The sequence below is a fragment of the Procambarus clarkii genome, chromosome 69 (assembly GCF_040958095.1).
Source record: "Procambarus clarkii isolate CNS0578487 chromosome 69, FALCON_Pclarkii_2.0, whole genome shotgun sequence".
NCBI lineage: Eukaryota > Metazoa > Arthropoda > Malacostraca > Decapoda > Cambaridae > Procambarus > Procambarus clarkii.
Window position 1 is genome coordinate 11,296,157 of NC_091218.1, and position 13,688 is coordinate 11,309,844.

A 13,688-nucleotide genomic window follows, 5' to 3' on the forward strand; every position below is an offset into this window, starting at 1 on the left:
GTCCTATCTTGTTTCTGATATATGTAAATGATCTCCCAGAGGGTATCGATTCATTTCTCTCAATGTTTGCGGACGATGCTAAAATTATGAGAAGGATTAAAACAGAAGAGGACTGTTTGAGGCTTCAAGAAGACCTAGACAAGCTGAAGGAATGGTCGAATAAATGGTTGTTAGAGCTTAACCCAACCAAATGTAATGTAATGAAGATAGGTGTAGGGAGCAGGAGGCCAGATACAAGGTATCATCTGGGAGAGGAAATTCTTCAGGAGTCAGAGAAGGAAAAAGACTTTGGGGTTGATATCACGCCAGACCTGTCTCCTGCAGCACATATCAAGCGGATAACATCAGCGGCATATGCCAGGCTGGCCAACATACGAACGGCATTCAGAAACTTGTGTGAAGAATCATTCAGAACTTTGTATACCACATATGTCAGGCCAATCCTGAAGTATGCAGCCCCAGCATGGAGTCCAATCTAGTCAAGGATAAGACTAAACTGGAAAAGGTTCAAAAGTTTGCCACCAGACTAGTACCCGAGCTGAGAGGTATGAGCTACGAGGAGAGACTACGGGAATTAAACCTCACTTCGCTGGAAGATAGAAGAGTTAGGGGGGACATGATCACCACATTCAAGATTCTGAAGGGAATTGATAGGGTAGATAAGGACAGTCTATTTAACACAAGGGGAACACGCACAAGGGGACACAGGTGGAAACTGAGTGCCCAAATGAGCCACAGAGATATTAGAAAGAACTTTTTTTAGTGTCAGAGTGGTTGACAAATGGAATGCATTAGGCAGTGATGTGGTGGAGGCTGACTAAATACACAGTTTCAAGTGTAGATATGATAGAGCCCAGTAGGCTCAGGAATCTGTACAACTGTTGATTGACAGTTGAGAGGCGGGACCAAAGAGCCAGAGCTCAACCCCCGCAAGCACAACTAGGTGAGTACAACTCGGTCCCGGGTTCGATCCCGGGTGCCGGCGAGAAACGATGGGCAGAGTTTCTTTCACCCTGATGCCCCTGTTACCTAGCAGCAAATAGGTACCTATAGGAGAGAGAGAGAGAGAGAGAGAGAGAGAGAGAGAGAGAGAGAGAGAGAGTTGAGGAGTAGATATACAAGCCAATAACAATCAATATGGCCAAAACACACACCACAAACACACAACAAACACACAACAAACACACCACAAACACACAACAAACACACCACAAACACACCACAAACACACAACAAACACACCACAAACACACCACAAACACACCACACACACACAACAAACACACCACAAACACACCACAAACACACCACAAACACACCACAAACACCCAACAAACACACCACAAACACACCACAAACACACCACAAACACACCACAAACACACAACAAACACACCACAAACACACAACAAACACACCACAAACACACCACAAACACACCACAAACACACCACAAACACACCACAAACACACCACAAACACACCACAAACACCCAACAAACACACCACAAACACACCACAAACACACCACAAACACACCACAAACACACAACAAACACACCACAAACACACAACAAACACACCACAAACACACCACAAACACACCACAAACACACCACAAACACACCACAAACACACAACAAACACACCACAAACACACCACAAACACACCACAAACACACCACAAACACACCACAAACACACAACAAACACACCACAAACACACCACAAACACACCACAATCACCCAACAAACACACAACAAACACACCACAAACACACCACAAACACACCACAATCACCCAACAAACACACAACAAACACACCACAAACACACCACAAACACACCACAAACACACCACAAACACACCACAAACACCCAACAAACACACCACAAACACACCACAAACACACCACAAACACACAACAAACACACCACAAACACACCACAAACACACCACAAACACCCAACAAACACACAACAAACACACCACAAACACACAACAAACACATCACAAACACACCACAAACACACCACAAACACACAACAAACACACCACAAACACACCACAAACACACAACAAACACACAACAAACACACCACAAACACACAACAAACACACCACAAACACACCACAAAAACACCAAAATCACCCAACAAACACACCACAAACACACCACAAACACACCACAAACACCCAACAAACACACCACAAACACACCACAAACACACCACAAACACACAACAAACACACCACAAACACACCACAAACACACCACAAACACCCAACAAACACACAACAAACACACCACAAACACACAACAAACACACCACAAACACACCACAAACACACCACAAACACACAACAAACACACCACAAACACACCACAAACACACCACAAACACCCAACAAACACACAACAAACACACAACAAACACACAACAAACACACCACAAACACACTACAAACACACCACAAACACACAACAAACACACCACAAACACACAACAAACACACCACAAACACACAACAAACACACCACAAACACACCACAAACACACAACAAACACACCACAAACACACAACAAACACACAACAAACACACCACAAACACACAACAAACACACCACAAACACACCACAAACACACCACAAACACACAACAAACACACCACAAACACACCACAAACAAACACACAAACTCCACAAACACACCACAAACACACAACAAACACACCACAAACACACCACAAACACACCACAAACACACCACAAACAAACACACCACAAACAAACACACAACAAACACACCACAAACACACAACAAACACACCACAAACACACCACAAACACACTACAAACACACAACAAACACGCCACAAACACACAACAAACACACAAACACACAACAAACACACCACAAACACACAACAAACACACAAACACACAACAAACACACAACAAACACACCACAAACACACATTAAACACACCACAAACACACAACAAACACACAAACACACAACAAACACACCACAAACACACAACAAACACACAAACACACAACAAACACACAACAAACACACCACAAACACACCACAAACAAACACACCACAAACAAACACACAACAAACACACCACAAACACACAACAAACACACCACAAACACACCACAAACACACTACAAACACACAACAAACACGCCACAAACACACAACAAACACACAAACACACAACAAACACACCACAAACACACAACAAACACACAAACACACAACAAACACACAACAAACACACCACAAACACACATTAAACACACCACAAACACACAACAAACACACAAACACACAACAAACACACCACAAACACACAACAAACACACAAACACACAACAAACACACAACAAACACACCACAAACACACATTAAACACACCACAAACACACAACAAACACACAAACACACAACAAACACACCACAAACACACAACAAACACACAAACACACAACAAACTCACAACAAACACACCACAAACACACAACAAACACACAAACACACAACAAATACACAACAAACACCACAAACACACAACAAACACACAAACACACAACAAACACACCACAAAAACACCACAAACACACCACAAACCACAAACACACCACAAACCACAAACACACCACAAACACACAACAAACACACCACAAACACACCACAAACACACAACAAACACACCACAAACACACCACAAACACACCACAAACACACCACAAACACACAACAAACACACCACAAAAACACCACAAACACACAACAAACGCAACAAACACACCACAAACACACCACAAACACACCACAAACACACAAACACACCACAAACACACAACAAACGCAACAAACAAACCACAAACACACCACAAACACACCACAAACACACCACAAACAAACAACAAACACACCACAAACACACAACAAACACACAACAAACACACCACAAACACACCACAAACACACCACAAACACACCACAAACAAACAACAAACACACCACAAACACACCACAAACACAACAAACACACAACAAACACACCACAAACACAACAAACACACAACAAAGACACAACAAAGACACAACAAACACACCACAAACACACAAAGACACAACAAACACACCACAAACACACACCAAAGACACAACAAACACACCACAAACACACCACAAACACACCACAAACAAACAACAAACACTCCACAAACACACCACAAACACAACAAACACACAACAAACACACCACAAACACACCACAAACCACAAACACACCACAAACACACCACAAACACTCCACAAACACACAACAAACACACCACAAACACACCACAAACACACCACAAACACACCACAAACACACCACAAACACACAACAATCACACCACAAACACACCACAAACACACCACAAACACACAACAAACACACCACAAACACACCACAAACACACCACAAACACACCACAAACACACCACAAACACACCACAAACACACAACAAACACACAACAAACACACAACAAACACACCACAAACACACAACAAACACACCACAAACACACCACAAACACACCACAAACACACCACAAACACACCACAAACACACAACAAACACACCACAAACAAACAACAAACACACCAGAAACAAACACACAACAAATACACAACAAACACACAACAAACACACCACAAACACACAACAAACACACAACAAACACACCACAAACACACAACAAACACACCACAAACAAACAACAAACACACCACAAACACACAACAAACACACCACAAACAAACAACAAACACACCACAAACACACAACAAACACACCACAAACACACAACAAACACACCACAAACACACAACAAACACACCACAAACACACCACAAACACACCACAAACACACCACAAACACACCACAAACACACAACAAACACACCACAAACAAACAACAAACACACCACAAACAAACACACAACAAACACACGCCAGACATGAACAACAAAAACTGCGCCGCCAAAATCACTCGTCACACGAAGCCATTTTGTGTTCTCACGAAGGAGCGGAGAGCTTGGCAGAAGACGCCATTTAGGCGTCAAGTACTTTGTCATTGTTTCCCTGCGCCATAGTTATGGTGCACGCTCTGTGATTGGTCGGTACAGCGACCACCCTGCTGCCTGCAGAGTCGGCGCTCGATACCCCGATGGATCAATTGGTTCGGGGCACCTTTCCTTCATTCCATCCTCATATATAGTCCTTTATATCCCTCTTCCAAGAGCTGTGTAGTCATATTTCAGCTCTTAGTCTGTCACTTATCCCTTCCAAGAGCTGTATAGTTCATTGTCATACTGACAGGATTTTCTCCTTTCACTGATTAATGTAGAAAGTGAGGAAGTTGCTCTTACAAACCAACACTCCCTTAGTTAAGAGGCTTTCTAAGAGTAGTGGCTAAGACTTCCTAAAGTCTTAGGGCCAGATTCACGAAGCAGTTACGCAAGCATTCACGAACCTGTCCATCTTTTATCAATCTTTGACAGCTTTGGTTACATTTATTAAATAGTTTACAAGCATGAAAACTTGCCAATCAACTGTTGTTATTGTTATAAACAGCCTCCTGGTGCTTCCGAGCTCATTAACTGTTTAATAATTGTAAACAAAGCCGCCAAAGATTGAGGAAAGAGGGACAGATTCGTGAATGCTTGCGTAACTACTTCGTGAATCTGGCTCATGGCCCCCTACTCCTGTAATGTCAAATGAAATTCTTATAATGTAAACTTTTAAATTACTAAATTTTTTATTTGTAAAACTAATACAATTTTCAATCATTAACGAGTTAAATTAATGTAACTTTTGCGGCTTTTAACTATTCATCATTTGTTTTTTTATTTAGTTGCTCCCCGTTTTCTGTTGTTCATTCGTTTTCTGTGTCAATACTTCCTCAAATTAGTGGTGTCCAAACCCAGCTCCAGCAGACACCAAACCCCCCCCAGCAGACACCACACCCCCCCCCCCAGCAGACACCACACAACCCCCCACCCCAGTAGACACCACACAACCCCCCCCAGCAGACACCCCCCCCCCAGCAGACACCACACAACCCCCCCCCAGCAGACACCACACAACCCCCCCCCCAGCAGACACCACACAACCCCCAACCCCAGTAGACACCACACAACCCCCCCCCCCCAGCAGACACCACACAACCCCCCACCCCAGTAGACACCACACAACCCCCCCCCCAGCAGACACCACACAACCCCCCACCCCAGTAGACACCACACAACCCACCCCCAGCAGACACCACACAACCCCCCAGCAGACACCACACAACCCCCCACCCCAGTAGACACCACACAACCCCACCCCCAGCAGACACCACACAACCCCCCCCAGCAGACACCACACCCCCCCCAGCAGACACCACACCCCCCCCCCAGCAGACACCACAATATCCCCCCAGCAGACACCACACACCCCCAGCAGACACCACACCCCCCCAGCAGACACCACACAACCCCCCACCCCAGCAGACACCACACAACCCCCCACCCCAGCAGACACCACACAACCCCCCACCCCAGTAGACACCACACAACCCCCCACCCCAGCAGACACCACACAACCCCCCACCCCAGTAGACACCACACAACCCCCCCCCCAGCAGACACCACACAACCCCCCCCAGCAGACACCACACCCCCCCCAGCAGACACCACACACCCCCCAGCAGACACCACAATATCCCCCCCAGCAGACACCACACCCCCCCCAGCAGACACCACACCCCCCCAGCAGACACCACACAACCCCCCCACCCCAGCAGACACCACACAACCCCCCACCCCAGCAGACACCACACAACCCGCCACCCCAGTAGACACCACACAACCCCCCCAGCAGACACCACACCCCCCCAGCAGACACCACACAACCCCCCCACCCCAGCAGAATCCACACAACCCCCACCCCAGCAGACACCACACAACCCCCCCCCCCAGCAGACACCACACAACCCTCTCCCCAGCAGACACCACACAACCCACCACCAGCAGACACCACACAACCCACCACCAGCAGACACCACACAACCCTCTCCCCAGCAGACACCACACAACCCACCACCAGCAGACACCACACAACCCCCCCCAGCAGACATTACACAACCCCCCCCCAGCTGACACGACACAACCCCCCCTAGCTGACACTACACAACCCACCTCCAGCAGACACCACACAACCCCCCCCCCCCGGCAGACACCACACAACCCCCCCAGCAGACACCACCCTCCTCCCCCGGCAGACACCACACAACCCCCCCAGCAGACACCACACAACCCACCCCCAGCAGACACCACACATCCCACCCCTAGCAGACACCACACAACCCACCCCAGCAGACACCACACAACTCACCCCCAGCAGACACCACACAACCCCCCCAGCAGACACCACACAACCCCCCCCCCCAGCAGACACCACACAACCCCCCCAGCAGACACCACACAACCCACCCCCAGCAGACACAACACAACCCCCCCCCAGCAGACACCACACAACCCCCCCCCAGCAGACACCACACAACTCACCCCCAGCAGACACAACACAACCCCCCCCCTCAGCAGACACCACTAACCCCCCCAGCTGACACTACACAACCCCCCCAGCAGACACCACTAACCCCCCCAGCTGACACTACACAACCCCCCCCAGCAGACATTACACAACCCACCCCCAGCAGACACCACACAACCCCCCCCCAGCAGACACCACACAACCCCCCCAGCAGACACTACACAACCCCACCCAGCAGACACCACACAACCCACCACCAGCAGACACTACACAACCCCCCCCCAGCAGACACCACACAACCCATCCCCAGCAGACACCACACAACCCCCCCCCCCAGCAGACACTACACAACCCCCCTCCAGCTGACACGACACAACCCCCCCTTGCTGACACTACACAACCCACCTCCAGCAGACACCACACAACCCCCCCCCCCGGCAGACACCACACAACCCCCTCCAGCAGACACTACCCTCCTCCCCCGGCAGACACCACACAACCCCCCCAGCAGACACCACACAACCCACCCCATGCAGACACCACACATCCCACCCCTAGCAGACACCACACAACCCACCCCTAGCAGACACCACACAACCCACCCCTAGCAGACACCACACAACCCACCCCCCAGCTGACACCACACAACCCACCCCCAGCTGACACCACACCACCCAGCAGACAGCACACAACCCAGCAGACACCACACCCCCCCAGCAGACAGCACACAACCCAGCAGACACCACACCCCCCAGCAGACAGCACACAACCCAGCAGACACTACACCCCCCAGCAGACACCACACAACCCACCCCCAGCAGACACCACACAACCCAGCAGACAGCACACCCCCCAGCAGACAGCACACCACCCAGCAGACACCACACAACCCAGCAGACAGCACACAAGTACCCACCTCCATAGGACTTGCAGATGACGTCGTTCCTGTCTCCCAACTTGACGGGAGAGACGCGGGGGATCACCTCCATCTTGGTGGGCGGCACTGTTGACACACACACGGAACAAGCGCTCGTTAGCCACAACTCTCACAAGGTCATTACAGCCACACTAACTCTCTATGGGCAAGGATCACAGGCATCACAACGTGTACACAACGTTGCCGCAACGTGGTGGCAACGGTGTGTCAGCGGTGTGGCAACGTTGCGCCAACGTGGTGGCAATGGTGTGTCAGCGGTGTGGCAACGTTGCTGCAACGTTTATACGCCGTTGCTGCTACATTGTTGCAACGTTTAAACGCCGTTGCTGCTACATTGTTGCAACGTTTATACGCCGTTGCTGCTACATTGTTGCAACGTTTAGACGCCGTTGCTGCTACATTGTTGCAACGTTTATACGCCGTTGCTGCTACATTGTTGCAACGTTTAGACGCCGTTGCTGCTACATTGTTGCAACGTTTAGACGCCGTTGCTGCTACATTGTTGCAACGTTTAGACACCGTTGCTGCTACATTGTTGCAACGTTTATACGCCGTTTCTGCTACATTGTTGCAACGTTTAGACGCTGTTGCTGCTACATTGTTACAACGTTGCTGCAACGTTTTGCCAACGTGGTGACAATAGTGTGTCCGTATTATGGCGGCGTTGCAGCAACATTGTGGAGCCGTTGCCGCGACGTTACTGCAACATTGTGGCGACGTTGCTGCAACGTTGTGGCGACGTTGCTGCAACGTTGTGGCGACGTTGTGCTAACCTGGTGATGGGAAATCTTCCATCTTGGGGAATATATAGACTTGGGTGGGTGTGGGGAAGTGATGGTGGGGGGGGGGGGGGTTGCAGGCAGCCAGCAGAGAGAACACTCACCAATAACAGTCAGGTTGACCCAGGCGACCCGCGATCTGGTGTTCTGGAAGTCAACTCTACAGCGGTAGAATCTGCCGTCCTCGACGGTGGCGTGGGCGAGGAGCAGGACGGGCGGCGTGCTGTGGGCGTGGTAGTCCGCCCGCTCCCCGAACACCTTCCTGTCCGCCCACCCGGACCCGCGGTTCCCGGGTCTCTCGTCGTAACTGTGTGAAAGGAACTGGGGGTTAAATATTGCCCATTATAGTACTCGAAACACTAGATACAAATTGGATATGATACAGGCAAGACCTGGGTAAATACAGGCAAGTCTTGGGTAAAAACAGGTAACACCTCAGTAAATACTGATAAGAACTGGGTAAATACAGGAAAGACCTGGGTAAATATGGGCAAATCTTGGATAAATACAGGCAAGACCTGGGTAAATACAGGCAAGACCTGGGTAAATACAGCCAAGACCTGGGTAAATACAGGCAAGACCTGGGTAAATACAGGCAAGACCTGGGTAAATACAGGCAAGACCTGGGTAAATACAGGCAAGACCTGGGAAAATACAGGTAAGCCATTGTGATAATCCTCTGTTGTCAAGTCCGAAATTGTAACGAGGAAGAAAGAGACAACAAACAAACAGTTATGTGTACTGATTATAGAAAGTTATGTAGGAATTTTTGCTGCCATTCCAGCACACATTAACAATTTTATTATGCGGAAATATAAAGTTCAAATGGTCCCAGGAATGTCTGAATGCTGTGACTACATTAAAGGGAATGCTGTCATAGGCTCTAGCATTAGTGGGTCCTGAGTGTATGCCAAGTTATTTATATTATAAATTGATGCTTCAGATCTGGGGGGGCGGAGGCTGAATTGATACTTCAGATCTGAGAGGCTGTATTGATGCTTCAGATCTGGGGGGGGGGGGGTGTATTGATGCTTCAGATCTGGGGGGGGGGCTGTATTGATGCTTCAGATCTGGGGGGGGCTGTATTGATGCTTCAGATCTGGGGGGGCTGTATTGATGCTTCAGATCTGGGGGAGGCTGTATTGATGCTTCAGATCTGGGTGGGGCTTTATTGATGCTTCAGATCTGGTGGGGGGCTGTATTGATGCTTCAGATCTGGGGGGGGGGGCTGTATTGATACTTCAGATCTGAGAGGCTGTATTGATGCTTCAGATCTGGGGGGGCTGTATTGATGCTTCAGATCTGGGGGGGCTGTATTGATGCTTCAGATCTGGGGGGAGGCTGTATTGATGCTTCAGATCTGGGGGGGAGGCTGTATTGATGCTTCAGATCTGGGGGGGAGGCTGTATTGATGCTTCAGATCTGGGGGGGGAGGCTGTATTGATGCTTCAGATCTGGGGGGGAGGCTGTATTGATGCTTCAGATCTGGGGGGAGGGCTGCATTGATGCTTCAGATCTGGGGGGGCTGTATTGATGCTTCAGATCTGGGGAGGACTGTATTGATGCTTCAGATCTGGGGGGGGCTGTATTGATGCTTCAGATCTGGGGGGGGCTGCATTGATGCTTCAGATCTGGGGAGGGGCTGTATTGATGCTTCAGATCTGGGGGGGGCTGTATTGATGCTTCAGATCTGGGGAAGGGGCTGTATTGATGCTTCAGATCTGAGGGGGGAGGCTGTATTGATGCTTCAGATCTGGGGAGGGAGGCTGTATTGATGCTTCAGATCTGGGGGGGGCTGTATTGATGCTTCCGATCTGGGGAGGGGAGGCTGTATTGATGCTTCAGATCTGGGGAGGGGAGGCTGTATTGATGCTTCAGATCTGGGGGGAGGCTGTATTGATGCTTCAGATCTGGGAGGGGGCTGTATTGATGCTTCAGATCTGGAGGGGGGGCTGTATTGATGCTTCAGATCTGAGGAGGGAGGCTGTATTGATGCTTCAGATCTGGGGAAGGCTGTATTGATGCTTCAGATCTGGGGAGGCTGTATTGATGCTTCAGATCTGGGGGAGGCTGTATTGATGCTTCAGATCTGGGGGAGGCTGTATTGATGCTTCAGATCTTGGGGGGGCTGTATTGATGCTTCAGATCTGGGGGGGTCTGTATTGATGCTTCAGATCTGGGGGGGGGCTGTATTGATGCTTCAGATCTGGGGGGGGCTGTATTGATGCTTCAGATCTGGGGAGGCTGTATTGATGCTTCAGATCTGGGGGAGGCTGTATTGATGCTTCAGATCTGGGGGGGCTGTATTGATGCTTCAGATCTGGGGAGGGCTGTATTGATGCTTCAGATCTGGGGAGGGGAGGCTGTATTGATGCTTCAGATCTGGGGGGGGGCTGTATTGATGCTTCAGATCTGGGGGGAGGCTGTATTGATGCTTCAGATCTGGGAGGGGGCTGTATTGATGCTTCAGATCTGGGGGGGGGGCTGTATTGATGCTTCAGATCTGAGGAGGGAGGCTGTATTGATGCTTCAGATCTGGGGAAGGCTGTATTGATGCTTCAGATCTGGGGAGGCTGTATTGATGCTTCAGATCTGGGGGAGGCTGTATTGATGCTTCAGATCTGGGGGAGGCTGTATTGATGCTTCAGATCTTGGGGGGGCTGTATTGATGCTTCAGATCTGGGGGGGTCTGTATTGATGCTTCAGATCTGGGGGGGGGCTGTATTGATGCTTCAGATCTGGGGGGGGGCTGTATTGATGCTTCAGATCTGGGGAGGCTGTATTGATGCTTCAGATCTGGGGGAGGCTGTATTGATGCTTCAGATCTGGGGGGGCTGTATTGATGCTTCAGATCTGGGGGGGGCTGTATTGATGCTTCAGATCTGGGGAGGGGAGGCTGTATTGATGCTTCAGATCTGGGGGGGGGCTGTATTGATGCTTCAGATCTGGGGTGTGAGGCTGTATTGATGCTTCTGATCTGGGGGGGGGCTGTATTGATGCTTCAGATCTGGGGGGGGAGGCTATATTGATGCTTCAGATCTGGGGAGGGGGGTGGCTGTATTGATGCTTCAGATCTGGGGGGAGGCTGTATTGATGCTTCAGATCTAGGGGTGGCTGTATTGATGCTTCAGACCTGGGAGGGCTGTATTGATGCTTCAGATCTGGGGGGGGGGCTGTATTGATGCTTCAGATCTGGGGGGGCTTTTTTGATGTTCAGATCTGGGAGAGAGGCTGTATTGATGCTTCAGATTTGGGGGGGCTTTATTGATGCTTCAGATCTGGCGGGCTGTATTGATGCTTCAGATCTGGGGGGGCTGTATTGATGCTTCAGATCTGGGGGGGGGCTGTATTGATGCTTCAGATCTGGGGGGGCTTTATTGATGCTTCAGATCTGGGAGGGGGCTGTATTGATGCTTCAGATCTGGGGGGGCTGTATTGATGCTTCAGATCTGGGGGGGGGCTGTATTGATGCTTCAGATCTGGGGAGGCTGTATTGATGCTTCAGATCTGGGGGGGGGCTGTATTGATGCTTCAGATCTGGGGGGGTTGTATTGATGCTTCAGATCTGGGGGGGGCTGTATTGATGCTTCAGATCAGGGGGGGGGCTGTATTGAAGCTTCAGATCTGGGGGGGGGCTGTATTGATGCTTCAGATCTGGGGGGAGGCTGTATTGATGCTTCAGATCTGGGGTGGAGGCTGTATTGATGCTTCAGATCTGGGGGGGGGCTGTATTTATGCTTCAGATCTGGGGAGGGGCTGTATTGATGCTTCAGATCTGGGGGGGGCTGTATTGATGCTTCAGATCTGGGGGGGAGGCTGTATTGATGCTTCAGATCTGGGGGGGGCTGTATTGATGCTTCAGATCTGGGGGGGGCTGTATTGATGCTTCAGATCTGGGGAGGGCTGTATTGATGCTTCAGATCTGAGGGGGGCTGTATTGATCCTTCAGATCTGGAGGAGGCTGTATTGATGCTAAAGATCTGGGGGGGGGGGGCTGTATTGATGCTTCAGATCTGGGGGGGGCTGTATTGATGCTTCAGATCTGGAGGGGCTGTATTGATGCTTCAGATCTGGGGGGGGGGCTGTATTGATGCTTCAGATCTGGGGAAGGCTGTATTGATGGTTCCGATCTGGGGGGGAGGCTGTATTGATGTTTCAGATCAGGGGGGGGGCTGTATTGATGCTTCAGATCTGGGGGGTGGCTGTATTGATGCTTCAGATCTGGGGAGGACTGTATTGATGCTTCAGATCTGGGGGGGGGGCCTGTATTGATGCTTCAGATCTGGGGGGGAGGCTGTATTGATGCTTCAGATCTGGGAGGGGAGGCTGTATTGATGCTTCAGATCTGGGAGGGGGCTGT

General features: G+C 50.0%; 1 protein-coding gene across 1 annotated transcript in view; it reads right to left on the minus strand.

Annotated features, from left to right (window-relative positions):
- Positions 1-13,688, minus strand: part of LOC123751813 (nephrin) — a 222,638-nt gene that overhangs the window by 75,888 nt on the left and 133,062 nt on the right. Inside the window, exons 3-4 of the mRNA XM_069311033.1 lie at positions 9,433-9,635; positions 8,529-8,615 (exon numbers count right to left, since the gene is read on the minus strand). Of these exons, the coding sequence (XP_069167134.1) occupies positions 8,529-8,615; positions 9,433-9,635 (290 nt within the window). The remainder of the gene's footprint in view (positions 1-8,528; positions 8,616-9,432; positions 9,636-13,688) is intronic.